Source organism: Dendropsophus ebraccatus, chromosome 2, assembly GCF_027789765.1.
Source record: "Dendropsophus ebraccatus isolate aDenEbr1 chromosome 2, aDenEbr1.pat, whole genome shotgun sequence".
Lineage (NCBI taxonomy): Eukaryota > Metazoa > Chordata > Amphibia > Anura > Hylidae > Dendropsophus > Dendropsophus ebraccatus.
Genome location: NC_091455.1, coordinates 30,580,548 through 30,602,562, shown reverse-complemented (window position 1 = coordinate 30,602,562; position 22,015 = coordinate 30,580,548). Strand labels below are relative to the sequence as shown.

At 45.5% G+C, this 22,015-nt stretch overlaps 1 protein-coding gene across 3 annotated transcripts in view; it reads right to left on the bottom strand.

Annotated features, from left to right (window-relative positions):
* Positions 1 to 13,297, bottom strand: part of DPYS (dihydropyrimidinase) — a 44,684-nt gene extending 31,387 nt beyond the window's left edge. The window contains exons 1-3 of one of the 3 annotated variants that reach the window (XM_069957214.1): positions 12,949 to 13,297; positions 1,604 to 1,762; positions 674 to 853 (exon numbers count right to left, since the gene is read on the bottom strand). In XM_069957214.1, coding sequence (XP_069813315.1) covers positions 674 to 853; positions 1,604 to 1,762; positions 12,949 to 13,203 — 594 coding nt within the window. In that variant the 5' untranslated portion in view covers positions 13,204 to 13,297. Of the gene's footprint in view, positions 1 to 673; positions 854 to 1,603; positions 1,763 to 2,640; positions 2,966 to 12,948 lie in introns of those variants that run through there. The other 2 variants (XM_069957215.1, XM_069957216.1) reach the window with 2 other exon arrangements.
* Positions 13,298 to 22,015: the final 8,718 nt, after the last annotated feature.

The following is a 22,015-nucleotide window of genomic DNA, read 5'->3' as shown; positions in this document are numbered from 1 at the left end:
TGGGTCTGAGTACCGGCAACCCCACTGATCAGCTGATTGAAAGGGTCTTTTTTCTTGGGAAAGTGCTAAAGCTTCTTGATTATCAACATCATGCATTTTGTTATCAAGGCTATTCACTTCAATAGAACTGAGCTGTAGGAAACGTCTCCCATTTTCCCAGGACCCGGGGAGGAGCGGCAGGGAGCAGCAGTCAGTTAGAAGGTAGCCGGTATATGAACAGATATCGCTTCGTTATTACTGTAAATTCGCTCATCTCTAATAAATACACATCAAAGCTAGTACTAAGAAGTTATTCCTATATGAACCGTATCATTACTGTGTATAGTGCTGTGAAAAAAAGTTGGAATTAATTGGAAACACATAATATACTAAAAATAAAAAAATAATATATATGCAATTTTCTAAATTGCCACTAGATGTCACCATTGTACAGGAGATCCAGTAAAAGCTAGTACCAAGAAGTGCTGCAAGTTATTCCTATAAGAACCGTATAATTACTGTGTATAGTGCTGTGAAAAAAGTTGGAATTAATTGGAAACACTTAATATAATAAAAATAAAAAAATAATAAAAATAATATGTATATGCAATATACTAAATTGCCACTAGATGTCCCTATTGTACAGGAGATACAGTAAATGTCTTGGAGAATCAGTGAGCAGCCGATCTCTTACCTCAGCAATCAGATCTCCGTTCTCAGCGTGCACCTGAGCGATGGCTCCAATTTCTTTACAGCAGCTGAAGGCCTGGTACAGCTCCATGTCATTAACCATGTACAAGTCCTTGTAGGCCATGAACATCTTGAAGGAATTGACACCTTTGTCTCTTACGAGGATGGCCATTTCCTCTTTTACCTGTGAACACGTATTGCTTTAAATAATTAAAAGGAAAATGCATGTCAGTGAACAATTTGCTTAATAATGCATTTTTTAAAATATATATTTTGATGTAAACAGCTCATATACAGAACTATGTGTCTTTTATAGTTATAGTTTACAAATTGGAGGGGTACTCCAGTGTCTTTTTTTTTTTTTTTTTTTATTTCCAATCAACCGGTTTCAGAAAGTTATATAGATGTGTTATTTACTTCTGTTTAAAAATCTTAAGTCTTCCCATACTTATCAGCTGCTGTATGTCCTGCAGGAAGTGGTGTATTCTTCTCAGTCTGACAAAGTGCTCACTGCTGCCACCTCTGTCCATGTCAGGAACTGTCCAGAGCAGGAGAGGTTTTCTGTGTGGATTTGCTGCTGCTCTGGACAGTTCCTGACATGCACAGAGGTGGCAGCAGAGAGCACTGTGATGTAAATAGAAGTAAATACAAATCTATATAACATTCTGAAACCAGTTGATTTGAAAGAAAAAGAGTACCCCTTTAACCCTGTGTGGTCTGTTCCTGCAGTCTTACGTCCCTCCTATACTTCCTGCTAACCTAATGTATACAGATGAAGGGAGTATGACCGCAGAGTCAGACTACACAGGGTTTGTTTGTAGTCTGTAACCATGGGTATGCATAATTTTGCATAGGAGCTGACGGTGACTTAATATTTTAGTCAATTACAGTATGGGATACAGTATTCAGTATATAATATTATAATGGTGATGACCTTTTTGCTCCACCAGGTTACAGCCACATGGAGGGAGTAATCGCAGCAGACTTTGGGGTCGGCCCAGCTCCGCCATGTCTCGTAGGCTTCGATCAGTGAGCAGCCTTTCCTTGGAATGGCAAAGTCGATGATCATGGTTGTACCTCCGGCCACCGCAGCCTGAAACGAGAATCATCAACAGGGGAAGATTTCTGTAGCTGATATTAAGCTGAAGGAGTGATATTACAAAGTATTTGTATAGGTTTTCATAGAGTGACAATTTGGTTGGCACAATGTACCCCAATATTTCCAGTTTTACCTCAAAAGCTTCAGGTGATCGACTCTACAGACCCTCTGCAATATAAACTCAGCAGCTGAACACATATTCCCACTACAGAGGAAAAATTGGATTACAGGCCGTCTATTCTAAAAGAGGTATAGGTGTGCCATGCTATACTTCAGATGACCACTAGATGGCAGGGCTGATGCAGTTAGATTTGAACAGCAGTAACCACATAGGATGTTACTGAAAAATTATTCCCTTTAGCTTTGGGGGTGATTTATGGTTAAAAGGGGTGAATGAAATGTTAAACGCCAGCAGGACCTATCAGGTACATACAAGAGTAGTGCCAATGACATACTCAGCACTGCTACATGTCTACAGTCATAGCTGTGCCTACCAAAGCTCCCAGCTCTTTTGGCTCCTGTTGCAGTTATTAAGTAAAAAGTTATTTCTGTAACCCTTTAAGGTACAGGGAGGACAGCACTTTGTGTATTCCACTTCATGGGCCTCTGTAGTAAGGCAGGTACCTGGAGATGATACAGTAGCGGAAGGGCATATATTGTGCATCTGTATGGTCATAAAACACATTGAGGCAATGAAACCCTGTAGTGTGTAACAGTCTCTAACACGTCAGTGATTTATAATACACAGTCCCAGGCCTATAGAAGCCAATATACATCTCAGGATGATGGGAGTGCTACTCACTCAGATCAATGAAGCCATTGCCATTAGAAGGAAGGTATCTAGTAGACATAAGATTTCATGGAGATCTTACCCTGGTTCCTTGGTAGAAGTCATCGATAGACTGTGACCCCATGAACGGAAACTGGAAGTGTGTGTGGGTATCGATGCCTCCTGGAAACACCAGTTTGCCTGTAGCATCAATGACCCTTAACCCTTCAGGTCTTGTAGGGCAGAGATTGGTTCCGATGTCTTTTATCAGCCCATCTTCGATATAGAGATCCCCCAAAAATGAGCAATCGTCGTTCACTATTTTACCCCCTCGGATTAGGATCCTCTGTGAGGCCATTGTGTCTATGATCAGCGATAGATCCCAGTACAGACCTCCAAATCCAATGCCATCCAGGCTAATGCCTCCTGAGCCTTATATAGGGAGCGTTCTGCAGGGACAGGGAGGGGCAGGAAGGGGCTCAAACTTTTTGGCACCGCAATGGGCACCATTCCAGTGCCAGAGGAAACGGCGTGATCAGGTCAACAAGCACAACTGTATTGCGGACAGTGGATTCTTTCTCTGTTACATAAACCTCTTATGTATTAGTAACAGATTTGGTCGCTTTGATGATGGATTTTATAGAAGAGATACAGAATAATTATTTCCACTGCCGGACATCAAAGCAGAAATCAGGACATAGTAACGTGGTAACGTTTTCCCCAAACAGAGGAGAAAAGGAGACTTGTAGTAATCAAACTGAGCCCTCCATCTTTTAGTTTAGGGAGGCTGACTATACCCTTTCCCCTGTGGTCGGTGACCTGCCAGGCTGCGAGAGGGTCCCTTGGGCGCTCATCACGGTGATCCAGAGTGGAGTTGTGACCCACCCGGACTATTGCTACTGCCACTTATAGAAAGGGGAGATGACCCAAGGAAGATGCGATTGCTGTGTCGGTGTTAGAGTAATAATCACTGAGTCCTGTTACTATAAATAAAATCTTCTTTACTTCAGGAATACTTAATACAATAGTAAACAATAGACGTGTGACTGGACAAAAGACTTCTGACTTGACTAACAGGATATGTGCTGAGAGCTTGAGAGGTAGTATAGCCGTGCTGCCTTGGTTGCCGGCTGAGAAGTAGAGTGAGTAAAAAGAAGGGGAGAGGAGTAGGTCGTTGGAGTCCCAACCCAAGTAGTAATGTGCTTTGCCAAAACTTTAGTAGTAGAAGTAGAATACCTGAGAGTAGAGAGAATACTTGTGCCCATGGTTTGACTTCTGTCTTGATACCACCTATTGCCCTACAGAGTCGGGTGACCCGTCCTCATAGGGTGACATAAGCTCCAGACCTTGTTGCCTGAGTTGAGCAGAGTGGTCAGGTTTTCCTGGTTACACCCGCGCTGCGGAATAGAGTACGCAGGCTTGTAGCAACTTTGCTCTATCCGGATCAGTTCCTCTTCTTTTCAGGATACCATCCTGCACCTTTACATATGTTCACAGCGTGGGCTGGGATGATCTCTGACTTGTCCCCTCTGTGAGTGTTTAGTACTGCATGGTGAGTAGAAGTGCTGCTTTCAAGAAACTAGTGTCTGTGCTTTCCATCACTTCAGACTAGACTACACTGGACTTTTCCCGGAGAGTGAACCTAGCAAAGCCAGGCTCCTGGCTAAACTTTGCAGGAGACTCTGGTTTGTGCATCTTGCCTCTACGAAAACCAGGGAAAGACTAACTAGTGTGTGCCTACACTTCCTCTCCCCATGTGACAACTTCCTACGGGGTATGTGATACCTCCTGTGAGTGGTGAAGAAAAGAGTGCAAAAGAAGGAGAATAGACATTGGTGGAGAAGAGAAAAGAGCTCTCATTGGTGCACAAATAACAAACAGCAATAACCCCTTGAGTACTAAAGCTGTGCAATACTTAGACACAAGATATACATGCAGTGTCCCAGAACACGCTGTCTGTTTCTCACTGTCAGTTTATTTTTGCTGCTGCAGCCATGCCTGTTCTGGAAACTATTTGCACTGCAACTGTGACTATGTAGTCCCTATTACTCTCAGGTTCATGTATATTGTATATGTGTTTAACTCTGTGCAGTGGTATGCAAAGGCTGAGGATCACATGACTGTGCCCTGTAACCATGGTTCCTCCAATGGCCGTCGAGCTTTGGCCAGGGGTACCATGTGACTTCCTGTTCTACCTCAGTCTTGTCCTCCACCTTCAGGAGACAAGTTGTGTGTCTATTCCCTGCCACAAAGGGGATAGGTTGTCCCTGTGAGTCCCGGCCCCTGCTCCCAAGCAAGGAGGTCGTGTGTGTGTGTGTCTCTCTTCACCTTCAGAAGAGTGGACCGGGTGCTCTGCTGTAACAGATCCTGGCTGTCCGTCTGCTCAAGTGCCTGGAGTATCCTCTCATCTGGGTGTCGCTCCTGTTATTCATCTCCTCATCAAGTCAAGATTAATACCGCAAGTACTCTAAATCCACCCAGCTCCTCTATTCGTCTCTCACTACTACTCCCATCATCCGTCATGTTTCACCTCAGCCTATGCAGCACCACCTTAGCTCTGTCTTTACAAGTCTGCTATATACCCGGTTGCATCCGGACGAGACTGTTGCTACCAGTTACCTCAGTTACAATAAAAGTGTAACCACCGCTGTTACTGAACCCTGGCATTGGTGTCCGTTTACTGGTGCCCTGACTAGGTACAGCGAAGAATCGCATGCCCAGTAGCAATTCTACCGCAGAATCCGCAGACCGGTCCCTCAGCTGTGCCATCCTCAGGCCCTATACTGTGACAATCCTATACCCTGCAGCTGCCCCGGTTCCTGCCCGCTCACAACACCTGCTCTGCGAAGTGACCCTCACGAGTCAGGGCATCGCATGCATACTAGCAACATCTAGTGTTAAAACTTTTACTTAGAGTACAGGCTTTTTCGAGGGGTATATAAACTAGTAACACCTGTGGTGGGACACCACAGAGAGAGAGATATGTGGGGATGGGACTTAGTATGTGCAGGGAGAGATAAGTAGGGATGGGACTTGGCATGTGCAGAGAGAGAGAGAGAGAGAGAGAAGTGAGGATGGGGCTTACCATGTGCAGAGATAGAGGGAGCAAGCCTGGGTTGGATAAGCTTAATCTTTCTATTAGAGATGATCCAAGCTGTGCCAAAAATCAAGGCTTGTCTCTCATCTGTCAACACTAATAAAGCTTAGGGAAGATGTCCCTTGTGTAAATACCAGTGTACTGCTGTATGTTTACAGTGGTGCAGTGGAACCTACCCTCTTTTTCCTCGCTGTGCGGCTGCTGTTACTGCTGTGATATAACAGCTTGCAAAGATAATGTATCAGTAACCCTTTCTGCTTCCACACACCATCTATAATACTGTAGTGTGTAAATCATCAGCTCAGCACAGTGCCACTTTCATCAGCACTGTGTCATGGCATAGCAGAGAGGAGTATGTGCTGTGGTTGGCCAGAAAAGTAAGAGAAAGGAAAACCTGTGTATGTACTACTGGCAAACATCCCAGCTCTGGTCCTGCCCCCTGAAATGGAGAGAATGAGAAGTAACTGTGCACCATGGAGTACTAAATCCACTGCGTCACCACTATGAAAAGGATAATGTAACCAAACCAGGCAGATTATAAAAAATCCTTTGAAAAAACAGGTTCACTTTAACCATGTACTTGCCATAGGGTGCATGCCTGTATTTTTTTCATATCACATATGGATTGAGTTGAGAATGTGATACTGTATCTGGAGCAAGAAGAGGATGGAGCAATTCAAACAATGACCCCAGGACAGGTAAATGATTTATGTGACACCAAAGGTCTGGAGAGGGTCGAGCTGCTCATAGACGCTTCTGTTGTAATAGGCTCCATTTTTGACTTTTCAGTTAAATATTAGAAGGCAGGGGGCAGAAGTCAGATCATTGGACTGTAGTTACAGTTCACATTGCCCTGGACCCTGAGACGAAGTACGTCCCTGTTAAAGGGGTCATCTAGCAATGCCATTATACCAGTTCTGTTATACTCTGTGTTGCACCTGCAGTGTCCGAGAACCCATGCGCCACTGCTGCCGAGTGTGTGTGTATGCAGTGCGGCAGGCTTATTATCTTTATTTCAGGGTCTTATTTGTGGACAAGGACTAGAAACTGCATTTATCTGTGTTTTCCACTGTAAGCTATTAAGTGACAGCAAGCACAAGCAGCAGGATGTGTAAGGGTTAATGCGTTACTGTGATTCAGCACTCTCTGTCCGCCACCTGCTGGAGAAAATGGATTGCCAGCCATCTCCCTACCTCTGGGCCTATCACAGTCCTGCTAAAACTTCCCTCCAGTTTGGTCCAATCCTATGTCGAGTTACCTCAGGCTCCTCTCCACCAATAGGAAGAAGTTTATTAGTTAGGATGCAGAGCAATATGGTCAGACTATCTACAGTTCCAGTCTGTATAGCCATGGCTGAATAAACCACAGCTGCCACTGATGAGGGACTAAGACCTGAGTGGGCTACTCAAATCGTCTGAGCCCTGCAGTCCAGATAGAGCTTTTGTCACCAGACAGTGGTTGGAGAAGTGTTTCTCGCCTGCATGCCCTGCTGCAACCTGTTCAGTCTTACGGTAAAAGGCCAATGATGGCTCCTCCCAGTAAATTGCCTGGGGCCTCTACCCTTGGAATGTGCCAGTCAGAGTTCTTTTCCAGCATTGTCGGACTCTCTCCTACACCGTGAGTACTGGTTATACTCTTTTAGGCTTTAGTGTTAATATCATTGTGTGTTGCTTTGAAAGCCAATCACTATGCTAACATTTCTGTACCCAATAACAAAGCCAACCAAGGTGCGTCATAACAAAGACAAGTTTGATGCTGCCATCACAGTGCCTCATAATAAAGCCAACTACAATGCCAGCCTTACTGTACCCAATAAAACAGCTAACTGCAGTATTACCATTGCTGTACCCTATAATAGAGCCAACCTCAGTGCCGCCATTACTGCACCCCATAACACAGCCAACTACAGTGCCCACCATTACTGCACCCCATACCAACAACCAGTGTCACCATTACTGCACCCCATAACACAGCCAACCACAGTGCCATCATTACTGCACCCCATACCAACAACCACAGTGCCACCATTACTGCACCCCATACCAACAACCACAGTGTCACCATTACTGCACCCCATAACACAGCCAACCACAGTGCCACCATTACTGCACCCCATACTAACAACCACAGTGTCACCATTACTGTACCCCATAACACCACCACAGTACCACCATTACTGCACCCCATAGCAAAGACAACCACAGTGCCACCATTACTGTACCCCATAACTTAGCCAACCACAGTCCCACCATTACCGCATCCTATAACACCAACCACAGTGTCATCATTACTGCACCCCATAACATCACAGTGCCACCATTACTGCACCCCATAACATCACAGTGCCACCATTACTGCACCCCATAACACCAACCAGTGCCACCATTACTCCACCCCATAACGCCACAGAGTCACCATTACTGTACCCCATAACAACACCATTACTGCATCCCATTACAAAGACAACCACAGTGTCACCATTACTGCACCTCATAACACAACCAACCACAGTGCCACCATTACTGCACCCCATAACACAGCCAACCCCAGTGCCACTATTACTGCACCCCATAACACCAACCACAGTGCCACTATTACTGCACCCCATAACACCAACCACAGTTCCACTATTACTGCACCCCATAACACCAACCACAGTGTCACTATTACTGCATCCCATAACAAATCCAACAGTACCCCATATCAAACCAAGCATAATGCCACCACAGTGCCCCATAACACAGCCAATCACAAGACTTTCAAGCAATAAAGGGTGAAACCCAAGGGGCTGCTTAGGCCCAAAGCCAAACCCCTTGGTTGGCACAGCGGGCCCACATCCATTGGCTGTGAAATGTGTAAATAATCCCATAAGAAATAGACCCTAGTGACCAGATATTGGCTCCAGAGTAAGCTCCAAATGGGGTTTTTCTTGTGCTGGATCATTGGGGCACAACCTCTGGTAGTCTGGCGGGTTACTCTGGCACTGGACCCAATGGACAGTATAATTTTTGGGGCAAGAAAATGGGTTTTCTGTAACCAGGCTCCAGTCTGTTCTGCCAAGATATATCATGAGCGTCAGATAAAAAGCTGCCTTGTCTCTTTGGTTCCGCAGATGAGTTCCATTTCTATGGGGATGAATGTGGATTATGCAAGTATTCATCTCAGTTTCATTCCGCCCAGCATCTCAACTTCAGTATCATTACTACTCCCATCATTCAGTACGCTATCAGCACAGCCTATTGCAGCATCACCCATTACTCTGCCTTATCCAAGTCTACCTTATACCCGGTTGCATCCGGAGAGACTGTTACTACTAGTTACCACCGTTACAATAAATATACAACTACTGTTGTTTCTGAACCTTGGCATTGGTGTAATTATTGGTGCCCTGATTAAGGACAACGAAGAATCGCATGCCTAGTCTCCGCTCGGTCAGGAACCCGGTTTCCAGCTGTGACCCCTCGTGCCTAAACCGTGACAACCCTCTAGCTAGCAGCTGCCCCGGTTCCTGCTCGCAACAACATCCTCTCAGCGGAGTGGCCCCTAGGGACCCAAGCATCGCATTTTTGGCGTCACGAACAGGATACAAACTGCGTTGTGCCGACTGTCAGCATTCTCAAGGTACACTACCAACTCCCCAGAAAGACTTTGTCTTATCACTATGGGCGTAATCGAGGCGCTCAGGGCCCTAGACTGTACACAAGATGGCCGCTGTCTTCTTCGATTTCTAACTGCGCCATACCCCGGAGAGGAGGGGGTTAACCGTCGCGCCACTAAAGAGCGGGAATCGCCCGGCGCCATAGACTTTGCATTGACTGCTCCTGATTGGCTGCCCGTGCCGAGTGACGTCACTGTTGCTTGGCAGATTACTGGGCCAGAACTTCAGCCTCTGCGCTCCGCCTCCTCCCAGGTCCTCAAGTGCACAGCAAGATGGCGTCCTGTGAGGAGTGTAACTCTGCGGCTGCCGTACTTCCTCTACCGGAGCTTTCTGCGGTTCTGCCAGAACTCGACCCAGCCTGTTTGCTGGCCCCGCTGCCCTCGGACAGTGACAGCAGCTGGGGTTCCGTCCAGTCTGAAGCCGGGGATCGAAGCCGGGCCTCTACTCCAAGCAGCCCCGGTGCAAGCAAGGAGGCCTCTTCGGGCCTTAGCGGCCCCTCGAGCCCTGACTCCTCCGGTTCTTCTAAGTACACCTTCTCTACCGGACCATCGCTTTCCTCTGACCGGATTGTAGATGGGTCCTCAACGGTGCCCTCAGACCCTGAACTCGGGGGTAAGACTCTCTCTAAGGGCCCCATCTCCCCGGGCCTGTGGTGACCTCCTGGCCGTGATGGGTATTTGGCCGAGAGCCTAGGGTCATGCAGCTGGTGGAAGATATACAGCGGGCTCTTGCTCTTCTACCCCCCGCCACTAAAGCTGCGCCCGCTATGGCTACCACGGCGCCTGCAGCAGCTACCACCGCAGCCTGCTCTACTGCTCCTGCTGCTGTGGCTAAAGCCGCTTGTTCCACCACTACGGTCACTTACCATGTGGCGCCAATCATCTCTCCCATCACCACAGTGACACCTAGCATTGTGGTCACTACTGTGTCCGAGGATGCCCCTGTTTCAGCACCACCACCCTTCTGTTATCCATGGGAGAAGAAAGAGCAGAAGAAGGAAAAGGGGCCTAATGAGGTCCCTCCTGCCTCCTCACAATAGTTTGCTATAAGAGGCCAAAGTTATTAACTGTTCATATAACTGTTTCGTTTTAGGTTTGAAAAAGTTCTCTGCAACGTTTAAGGCTCGCACCTGGTCCTCCTGACCAAGCTTCCTTGTTTCTCATCCAGCTATGTGCTGATGGACACTCAACTTCTTACCTTGTTCTCTAGTGCCTGTCCCAGAGCCTTTACATAGAAGATGGTCTATATTGCCTAAAAGAGACTCTAACAAAACAGAGACACTTACCCAGTTCTTCCTAAAGCACTTTCATGACTATGTGATTGTCAGAAGTTCGTTATTGCACTCTATTATTGCACTCCAGCAGTCAAAAAGGTTATTTTTATATCAGAGTCATATCTATATATTTTCTTCCTCTGAGTAAGCAGAAAAGTCATTTAGATAGTCTCAGAGTAAAGTGTGTCTTTTAAAAAAATTATCTTCTCCTAGAGTATATTCTCGTATCAAAGTCAGATATTTTTCCTCCTCCTCTGAGTAAGAAGTCAGTATATATCTATAGCCTCAGAGAAAGTCTATTTTCTGAAGAGTATATTTTCCAAAGAGTGTGTTTTCTCACGGGGGTGTTCTGTTTCCTTCATATATTGTATTGTGGTATTCTCCTCTGGAAGGACCTCGCAGTGTTTGTCTTCCATGTTTCCCTTCCTTGTGTTTCCATTGTTTGTCTATCCCTGTTTTGTTCCAACACACGGTAGTTGCTGCACATAGTCCCACTCAACACTTACCCTTGTCCATACATATTACACCTTGGATACCTTTTCGTGTGCAAGGCCTCTTGAGCAATTGAGTTGTATGACTGTTTGTTGTGTACGGAAGCTTCCAAATGTATGCTTTGTATTTCTACCTCACTCGTATATGCTTGTATACAGCACAAATTGAGTTTGGAATAGCAAAATATACTAAATTTTTCCATACCCATATTCCGTATTGGTATATGGGTGACAGACACAAACATATGGCAACTAACACATGTATCTGGTATCTGTAACAGCTACCTCGGGAAGCTCCGGTGACATCACTGTCCATTTATAGACACTATCACTGGAGCTTCCCAAGGCCGAGATGTAGGGAACTCCTTCTTCTCTTTCTAAGATCCCTACAGAGCGGTTATATTGCACACATTAGCAGAACGTAGAGCACAGGTAGGGTAGTAGGTGGAGATGAGGGAGGAGACGTATGGAGGGGAAGAATTGAGAAGAGCTTTATAGGTGAGGAGTTTGAACTGAATTCTGGATTTAATGGGCAACCAGTGCAGTGACTGACACAGGGGGGAGACATCAGTGTATTGTGACAGGCGCAGGCGATAGATGCCCGTGTATTGTAACTGGCACAGGGGGGAGATGGCAGTGTATTGTAACTGGCACAGGTGGGAGACGGCACTGTATCGTGACTGGCACAGGTGGGAGACGGCACTGTATCGTGACTGGCACAGGTGGGAGACGGCAGTGTATCGTGACTGGCACAGGTGGGAGACGGCAGTGTATCGTGACTGGCACAGGTGGGAGACAGCAGTGTATCGTGACTGGCACAGGTGGGAGACGGCAGTGTATCGTGACTGGCACAGGTGGGAGTCAGTGTATCATGACTGGCACAGGTGGGAGACGGCAGTGTATCGTGACTGGCACAGGTGGGAGACGGCAGTGTATCATGACTGGCACAGGTGGGAGACGGCAGTGTATCGTGACTGGCACAGGGGGGAGTCGGCAGTGTATCGTGACTGGCACAGGTGGGAGTCAGTGTATCGTAACTGGCACAGGGGGGAGTCAGTGTATCGTGACTGGCACAGGTGGGAGACGTCAGTGTATTGTGACTGGAACAGGGGGGAGATGTCAGTGTAGTGTGACTGGCACAGGGGGGAGATGTCAGTGTATTGTGACTGGCACAGGGGGGAGATGTTATTTATTCATTAAAGCTGGCACACCTCCAGAGCAGCGGGCACCAAACTGATGAACAGGAGGCTCACCCTGTTGATGAAGCTGCTGTAGATTTGATTACGCCAGATGGGGCTGATTCCTGACACTTTCTTAGGGTACGTGCACACTAGAAAACCCATTGCAGATTCCGCAGCTCGCACCCGTTCATTCTTTGGACGGACTGCAGAATCTGTCGGTGCATAGAATGGAGTCTATGGCACGGGCGGAGAAGCGTGCGGCTACCAAAGTCTGCGAGTGGGTGTGAGCTGCGGAATCCGTAGTGCGCTCGTACCCTTAAGCAGAAAAGTGTAAGAAAATGTTACTAAACAAGACACAATACGTGGCGCAGTGGATACAGAAATATGGCGCTCAGCCCGAATACCATAAGCTGCTGTGAATAAACTGATACATCTGCTACCAAGTGCCACATATTAGAAAGTCGCTAAATTTTAGGTGTACCTCCCCTGTCATATAGTCTACAGACATGTTGATCGGGTCTGAGCTACAAGCAGCGTAGAGAGAAGCGCATGGATTATGAAGCTGGGATGGATGCCACCTAGTGAGTACTTCTTCAGGCTCTAGTGATCTAATGATCAGACTGATCAAATCTGTATATATGTTTTCACAACTTATCAAAAGTTTAGTTTTTTAAAAAATATTCAATGAATGAGAAACTAAGTGGTCATTACCTTTGTCCCAATGTGGAAATCATCCACAGACGCTGTGCCCATGAATGGGAACTCCATGTGTGTGTGGGTATCGATGCCCCCTGGAATCACCAGTTTCCCTCTGGCATCTATGACCTTCACATCAGCAATACGGTCCGGCTGCAGGTTCTCACCAATGTCTTGGATTATCCCATCTTCAATGTAAACATCCGAGCTCTGGGAAGAGTCGCTGTTCACTATTTTACCTCCTTTGATCAAAATCCGGTTGGGTGCCATAGTCCTGGCTTTCTCCAAAAGATTGGACGTATTGTAGAAGAAAGGAGAAGGCTCCGTCCGTTCTTCTTGTATATCCTAGTAGAGATGTGACGGGTGTTGTGCTGATCCTCACAGCTTGTTGCTGGACTCTGTCCCTGTCCTGGTATTCATTGTTATGTGATACAACACATACCAGGGCCAAGCTTTAAATATTACGGACAGGTTTCATAGACTTCTCCTCCGCCTTTTACAGGACACGCATTAAACACAACTATGTATGATTAACCATAGGAACCATAGGATACAGGGAATTATTTACAGCTTGATCTTCAAGTTATCTTTAAGGTCTGGAGGTAAATCTCCCGGGCTACCTACAGTCTTATTCCAGCACAGCTACCTCCGTGCGTTGCATCGCTGTAAATAGGTCATGTGATCGTCTGCCTGACCCACAAAAAAACCACAGTCAGAAGAAGTGGTCTGTCCAGGGTCGTCTGGTTTTATGTGAGCTACAGGATAACATCATCACCTATCAGACCCCTCCCTTTCATTCCCCTACCTGGGAGATGAGACCAACCAGTTAACCCCTTAAAAACAAACACAAAGCTAAAAAAACAAAAAAGATGATCAGGAGATTTGAGATCAGTAGAGATGAGCGAGCCATGAGTATGCTAAGTTCCGTTTGTACCCGAACTCATTTAATTACCGGTGGCTGAAGAAGTTGGATGGAGCCCTAGAGAGTCCTGAAAAACATGTATATAGCCTGTGGCCTATGAATGTATTCATGTTTTCCAGGCAGCCTTAGGGCTGCATCCAAGTTCTTCAGCCACCGGTAAAGAAATGTCAAGCATTCAGACAAACCCGAGCGTCCTTGAGGTTTGCTTGGATGAATTTGAGAAGTAAGTGGATGTAGCTATCATGGTATAGGGCTGGGTTCACACTGTGTTTGTTGCCTATTTAACATATCAGTTTTTAATGCAAAAATGGATGCAGTTGTATGTCATCCGTTAGGATCCGTCTCTGATTGACTTACATTAATAAAAAGAAAAAATGATCGAACATTTTTTATTTTATTTATTTATTTTTTTAGAGTTTTAGGTTGACCACATTTCTCTGTACGTTAAAACGAAACATTTAAAAACGAACCATTGAATGGAAAACAAAGATGCTATGTGAACCCAGCCCAAGTGCCATGCATTTATATCAGTTGGGGTGACATGGCTGTTTCTGTCAGATTTTTAGCTCAAAACATCAGTTTTATGCATTTTTCTTAGCTTGTTTTCAGTTGTCTGTGACTGTGAAGCACCATTTTATTTCCTCTCACCTGGTTAGTGGAACAGCACGACTAGACCAAAAGTATTCAAGGAAGGTCATACAGGAAACTGCTCCGGGGACGGTGGAATGGTGATGCTATTCCTGTACCAAGTGAGATCTACAGTGATCAAAAGGTGAAATAACTCAGAGGATCCGTCCTTCTAGATGTATATCCCTGCAAATGAGCTGAAGAATTTCCATATTAGTGGCCTCCAACCTGCTGCAAAACTACAACTCCCATCATGCCCTGACAGACAAGTGCTAGTTCAAAGGTCGCCAAACACCCTAGACTTATGTCGGCCAAAAGTGACAAGGTGTATGAGGCCATCTAGAACAACCACTGATAGGTGATGACGGTGGAGATAGGGGACAAGTGTGATGAAAAATCATGGTCGACCCCTTTGTTCAGAGAGAGATAAGCCATGCTTAATGTTCCTGTGTATGGGGGGGACAGGCGGTGGGCGGGAGATATTACTGACAGCTAGACGATCGTTCAGCCATCAATTATTGAAGATGTATGGGGGCCTTAATTTAAAGCGCCCCCATATCTGCTATCTGTTTCAATGGGATGCCTTGCGCGGCCTCCGCTGAAAGAATTGGCAAGTCAATTCTTTGAGTGGAGAGCAGAGGTGCGCGAAAAATCCCATTGAAACAGGTAGCAGGCGGGATTCCGACCGGATTCTGCAGGTAGGGGTTCTGCTCCGAATCTCCATCGGTTTTCCGTAGTGTGAACAGGTCCTAAGCATGTGGATGAAAAAAAAACAAAAATGGCGTCACCAACAATCACTGCAGCAAAAAATTTGGAAGCCGCTTTCATCTCATATTTACAGGACCCTCTTGATCCGTATTCAGACTTGCAGTAACAGAAAGGAGACGAGTCTCAGCGCTCAGTGTACCCGTCTGAACGCCTTCTAGGTAATTTCTGCTTTTCTTGCTCTTTCCCTCCTTGCTCCATCTGTTGTTACTATTTTCGGATAACTCCCCGACAGCTGCAGAAGAACATACTCGCCGGCCTCGAAACTTCTGAAGAAATTCATGATGGATCATTTCAGTTTAAGAAAAGGAGACGCATCTGTACTTTACAGTCCTGGGCCGATGAAGGCCTGATAATAACTGTAAACAAGCGCCAATCGGCTAGATCGGCGCTCGTTTACTGGGCCTATTACACAACCCGATTATCGTTTAACAAGGGCTGCAGGGACATTGTTACCGATGTCCTTGCAGCCCTTGTTTAAACTTTATACATTACCTGTCCATGCTGCAGGGCTCCTCTAGCGGTCTTCTTCTCCCTGGGTCCCACGCACTCCAGCTTTAGAGTAGCCTCAGCTGACAGGCCGCTCAGCCAATCACTGGCCATGGTGGTCCCGGCCTGTGATTGGCGGAGCGACCTGTCAGCTCAGACAGGCAGCACTGAAGCTAGAACGCGCTAGACCCGGGAAGAAGCGGACCGCAAAAGGAGCCCTGCAGCCATAGCGATGCGCGGTCGGCGCCCAACAATTATAGGTTCAAACCTATATCAACGATCAGCTGATGATCGTTGTCATCAGCTGATCGTTGTATTTATTACACAGAGCGATAATCGTCCGAATCGGGCCGATTCAGCCGATTATCGTTCTGTGTAATAGTACCCTTACCCACTCGCTGTCGGCGTGTGTAATAGCGCCAGCTGTGAGCGTAGAACGAGGAGCAAGCGAGATCGCCCGTGTAATAAGGCCTTTATCCTTTGTTCCCAGGAGGTTAATTCCATCAACTCCAGTAAATAAACATTTGGCTTAGCCCACTGTGTATTCTTATCATGGAGTCAGGAAGACAAACAAGCTTCCCGCTACAGTGCATGGACGGCCACCTGACCGCCTTCAGGTAAGAAAACAAAGAGACAACCGGCTGGATTTCAATCAATCATATCTGATCCCTTGTTTTCCCGTTGAGATAACTGGTTAGTGACAGAACAAAGACACTTGATCTACTTGTTCCGTTATTGGACAATGGCCGTGTTCCTTAATCTTTGTTGAGCTGACTTCAATAGAAACATGTCTGGCTATAAAAGGTTAAGTCAATGACCGGGGATCATCCAAGTGTAGACACCAGATATGTCAGTAGCATGTGTTATAAGCTGGCGGAGCTCTCATCACTGGATGAAGCTGGAACGTCAACAAGAAGGAGACATGTTAACTCTTCGGAGCCCACAGAAAAGTGATATCGCAACCACACAACTGAACCAAAGACTACAACAGAGCTTGTATAGATACCATTAATAATAACAACTCTAATAATAATAATTCCTTTATTAAATAACTGCAATTATTCACATATTGGATTTAACCTGCTCAATACTTTAAAGGGAATCTCTCACCACCGATACCTAATCATATCTAATGCATGTTGTGCACTAACGCAGCCTGTACCTAACCTGTGTAGTCTGTTTTGTAAGAATGCAAAAACACACATTACTACCATAGATAGGAGCTTCATAAACAACACAGCTTTACCCGCTACACTGTTTCCATAACAAACATTTGAGATGGGAATCCCCTTTAAGGCTGTGTTCACACGTACCGGATCCGCAGAGTATTTCACGCTGCCAGTTAGCAGCGAAATCCGCTGTGGATCCAGTAGTGAGGTGAATGGGTGCCATACACGCAGCGGATCCACTGTGTGTATGGGACCCATTCACCTTCTCACTACTGGATCCGCAGCGGATTTCGCTGCTAACTGGCAGCGTGAAATCCTCTGCGGATCCGGTACGTGTGAACACAGCCTTAAGGACCCTTGTAAGATCAGACAGACAGGGCTGCATGAGTGATCGCTTGATTGTTTGTGCATCCTTTTTCTTCTATTATTTATTCGCCTTAAAGGGGCACTCCGGCAAAATCTTTTTCTTTTAAATCAATTGGTTTCAGAAAGTTATATAGATTTGTTAGGGTGCGTTCACACAGACAGATTTATCTGACAGATCTTTGAAGCCAAAGCCAGGAACAGACCATAAACAGAGAACAGGTATAAAGGAAAGACTGGGATCTATCCTCTTTTCAAATCTGTTCCTGGCTTTGGCTTTAGAAATCTGTCAGATAAATCTCTCTGTGTAAATGCAGCATTATTTCTATCTAAAAATCTCCAGTCTTCCAGTACTTATCAGCTGCTGTATGTCCTGCAGGAACTGGTGTATTCTTTCCAGTCTGACACAGTGCTCTCTGCTGCCACCTCTGTCCATGTCAGGAACTTTCCAGAGCTAGAAAAGTTTTCTATGGGGATCTGCCACTGGACAGATCCTGACACATACAGAAAGAATACACCACTTCCTGCAGGACATACAGCAGCTCATAAGTACTGGAAGACTTGAGATTTTTAAACAGGATTAAAATCAAACATAATTAAACATCGGGGGCCAACCACTGGAAGAAAGGAAAGAACAAGATTTTATGTAACTAAGTGTATGATAAAGTTAAAATATAATACAAAGAACATAGAAGTAGTGTATATATGTGTGTGTGTGTGTGTATATATATATATATATATATATATACACACACACACACACACACTAGGTAAATAGGAATATTCTGTGGGGAAAGCAGCTGTGAACTTGTGTCCTGTTGTTTACCACATTCCACTAAGTGTTCTGATGAATATCTAAGCACAAAGCACATTAGACTAAACCCATTTCAGGATATGAAAGAATACCAGCATGGAGGAAGGCTGGCCGCATCCTCATCACTACAGCCAGAAAGAATACTAAGAAGCAGGGCTTCTCAGTTCCAGCCCTCAGGCCTCACCAACAGGTCGTGTTTTGTGGATTTCCTTAGTATTTTACAGGTGATATAATTATTCTCACTGCATCAGGTATTATCACAGGTGATAAAATTATTCTCAGTGCATCAGGTATTATCACAGGTTATATAATTATTCTCAGTGCATCAGGTATTATCACAGGTTATATAATTATTCTCAGTGCATCAGGTATTATCACAGGTGATATAATTATACTCAGTGCATCAGGTATTATCACAGGTGATAAAATTATTCTCAGTGCATCAGGTATTATCATAGGTGATAAAATTATTCTCAGTGCATCAGGTATTATCACAGGTTATATAATTATTCTCAGTGCATCAGGTATTATCACAGGTGATATAATTATACTCAGTGCATCAGGTATTATCACAGGTGTTCTTTGTATGGGATATCCTCAAAACATGAGGAGTGGGGATGTGCCAGTATTGTGATGTTCCTTCATGAGAAAAAACTTGTACACATGTTCCTCCTATTATCCATCATTTAAAGGGGTTATCCAGCACTACGAAAACATGGCCACTTTATTCCAGAGACAGCACCGCTCTTGTCTCCAGTTTGGGTGCAGGTTTTGTAACACTGTTCCATTGAAGTGAATGGAGCTTAAAGGGGTACTCTGGATAAGGAAAACTTGTTTTCTATTAAAAGTACATTAAAAGTTATATAGATGTGTCTATACAATGTATTACCGTATCTGTACGGTTCTGCCACACTAGTAGCTGATAGAAATCCAGGAAGTGAAGAAAAATGGCCTCTGTGCCAATCCACATTGTCTCCTGCTCCCTCTGCTCTCCCACCTAGGAGACAAATCTTCCATGCCTCTGTCTCACATTGTGTGTGTTTGCTGAGCACAGGCTGATAATGCAGACAGGGGGCAGGGCGTGATTCGCCATCTCTGACCGGCCAGAAGCAGGTGTTTCAACTTCGCTGATTGTGCAAAAGTCTACAGAGAAATTACGGCTATGTTCACACATGTTGGAGTGTCATTGCATTACTGCAGTTTCTGCACAAAAATGATGCAGTAACACAATCCCACCTGCACAAAAAACAAGGTATAAACATTATATCCCATGTAAGATAGTATTGAATAAAGTCCTTTTTGTGGGAATCAACTTCAAAGATAAAAGATGCTTGATCATAATATGTGTGTGGAATGGAAAAGAAAAAAAAAATATTTAAAAAGTTCTTTACTTTATTCCAATATCAGCGTTACAGGTAGAGAATACAGCGTGCTGTGTGGTGTTACAGGTAGAGAATACAGCGTGCTGTGTGGTGTTACAGGTAGAAAATACAGCGTGCTGTGTGGTGTTACAGGTAGAGAATACAGCGTGCTGTGTGGTGTTACAGGTAGAGAATACAGCGTGCTGTGTGGTGTTACAGGTAGAGAATACAGTGTGCTGTGTGGTGTTACAGGTAGAGAATACAGTGCTGTGTGGTGTTACAGGTAGAGAATACAGTGCTGTGTGGTGTTACAAGTAGAGAATACAGCGTGCTTTGTGGTGTTACAGGTAGAGAATACAGCGTGCTGTGTGGTGTTACAGCTAGAGAATACAGTGCTGTGTGGTGTTACAGGTAGAGAATACAGCGTGCTGTGTGGTGTTACAGCTAGAGAATACAGTGCTGTGTGGTGTCATAGGTAGAGAATACAGTGTGCTGTGTGGTGTTACAGGTAGAGAATACAGCGTGCTGTGTGGTGTTACAGGTAGAGAATACAGCGTGCTGTGTGGTGTTACAGGTAGAGAATACAGCGTGCTGTGTGGTGTTACAGGTAGAGAATACAGTGCTGTGTGGTGTTACAAGTAGAGAATACAGCGTGCTTTGTGGTGTTACAGGTAGAGAATACAGCGTGCTGTGTGGTGTTACAGGTAGAGAATACAGTGCTGTGTGGTGTTACAGGTAGAGAATACAGCGTGCTGTGTGGTGTTACAGCTAGAGAATACAGTGCTGTGTGGTGTTACAGGTAGAGAATACAGCGTGCTGTGTGGTGTTACAGGTAGAGAATACAGCGAGCTGTGTGGTGTTACAGGTAGAGAATACAGCGTGCTGTGTGGTGTTACAGGTAGAGAATACAGCGTGCTGTGTGGTGTTACAGGTAGATAATACAGCGTGCTGTGTGGTGTTACAGGTAGAGAATACAGCGTGCTGTGTGGTGTTACAGGTAGAGAATACAGGGTGCTGTGTGGTGTTACAGGTAGAGAATACAGTGCTGTGTGGTGTTACAGGTAGAGAATACAGTGTGCTGTGTGGTGTTACAGGTAGAGAATACAGCGTGCTGTGTGGTGTTACAGGTAGAGAATACAGCGTGCTGTGTGGTGTTACAGGTAGAGAATACAGTGTGCTGTGTGGTGTTACAGGTAGAGAATACAGTGCTGTGTGGTGTTACAGGTAGAGAATACAGTGCTGTGTGGTGTTACAAGTAGAGAATACAGCGGGCTTTGTGGTGTTACAGGTAGAGAATACAGTGCTGTGTGGTGTTACAGGTAGAGAATACAGCGTGCTGTGTGGTGTTACAGGTAGAGAATACAGTGCTGTGTGGTGTTACAAGTAGAGAATACAGCGTGCTTTGTGGTGTTACAGGTAGAGAATACAGCGTGCTGTGTGGTGTTACAGGTAGAGAATACAGTGCTGTGTGGTGTTACAGGTAGAGAATACAGCGTGCTGTGTGGTGTTACAGCTAGAGAATACAGTGCTGTGTGGTGTTACAGGTAGAGAATACAGCGTGCTGTGTGGTGTTACAGGTAGAGAATACAGCGAGCTGTGTGGTGTTACAGGTAGAGAATACAGCGTGCTGTGTGGTGTTACAGGTAGAGAATACAGCGTGCTGTGTGGTGTTACAGGTAGATAATACAGCGTGCTGTGTGGTGTTACAGGTAGAGAATACAGCGTGCTGTGTGGTGTTACAGGTAGAGAATACAGCGTGCTGTGTGGTGTTACAGGTAGAGAATACAGCGTGCTGTGTGGTGTTACAGGTAGAGAATACAGTGTGCTGTGTGGTGTTACAGGTAGAGAATACAGTGCTGTGTGGTGTTACAGGTAGAGAATACAGTGCTGTGTGGTGTTACAAGTAGAGAATACAGCGTGCTTTGTGGTGTTACAGGTAGAGAATACAGCGTGCTGTGTGGTGTTACAGCTAGAGAATACAGTGCTGTGTGGTGTTACAGGTAGAGAATACAGCGTGCTGTGTGGTGTTACAGCTAGAGAATACAGTGCTGTGTGGTGTTATAGGTAGAGAATACAGTGTGCTGTGTGGTGTTACAGGTAGAGAATACAGCGTGCTGTGTGGTGTTACAGGTAGAGAATACAGCGTGCTGTGTGTTGTTACAGGTAGAGAATACAGCGTGCTGTGTGGTGTTACAGGTAGAGAATACAGTGCTGTGTGGTGTTACAAGTAGAGAATACAGCGTGCTTTGTGGTGTTACAGGTAGAGAATACAGCGTGCTGTGTGGTGTTACAGGTAGAGAATACAGTGCTGTGTGGTGTTATAGGTAGAGAATACAGTGTGCTGTGTGGTGTTACAGGTAGAGAATACAGCGTGCTGTGTGGTGTTACAGGTAGAGAATACAGCGTGCTGTGTGGTGTTACAGGTAGAGAATACAGCGTGCTGTGTGGTGTTACAGCTAGAGAATACAGTGCTGTGTGGTGTTACAGGTAGAGAATACAGTGTGCTGTGTGGTGTTACAGGTAGAGAATACAGCGTGCTGTGTGGTGTTACAGGTAGAGAATACAGCGTGCT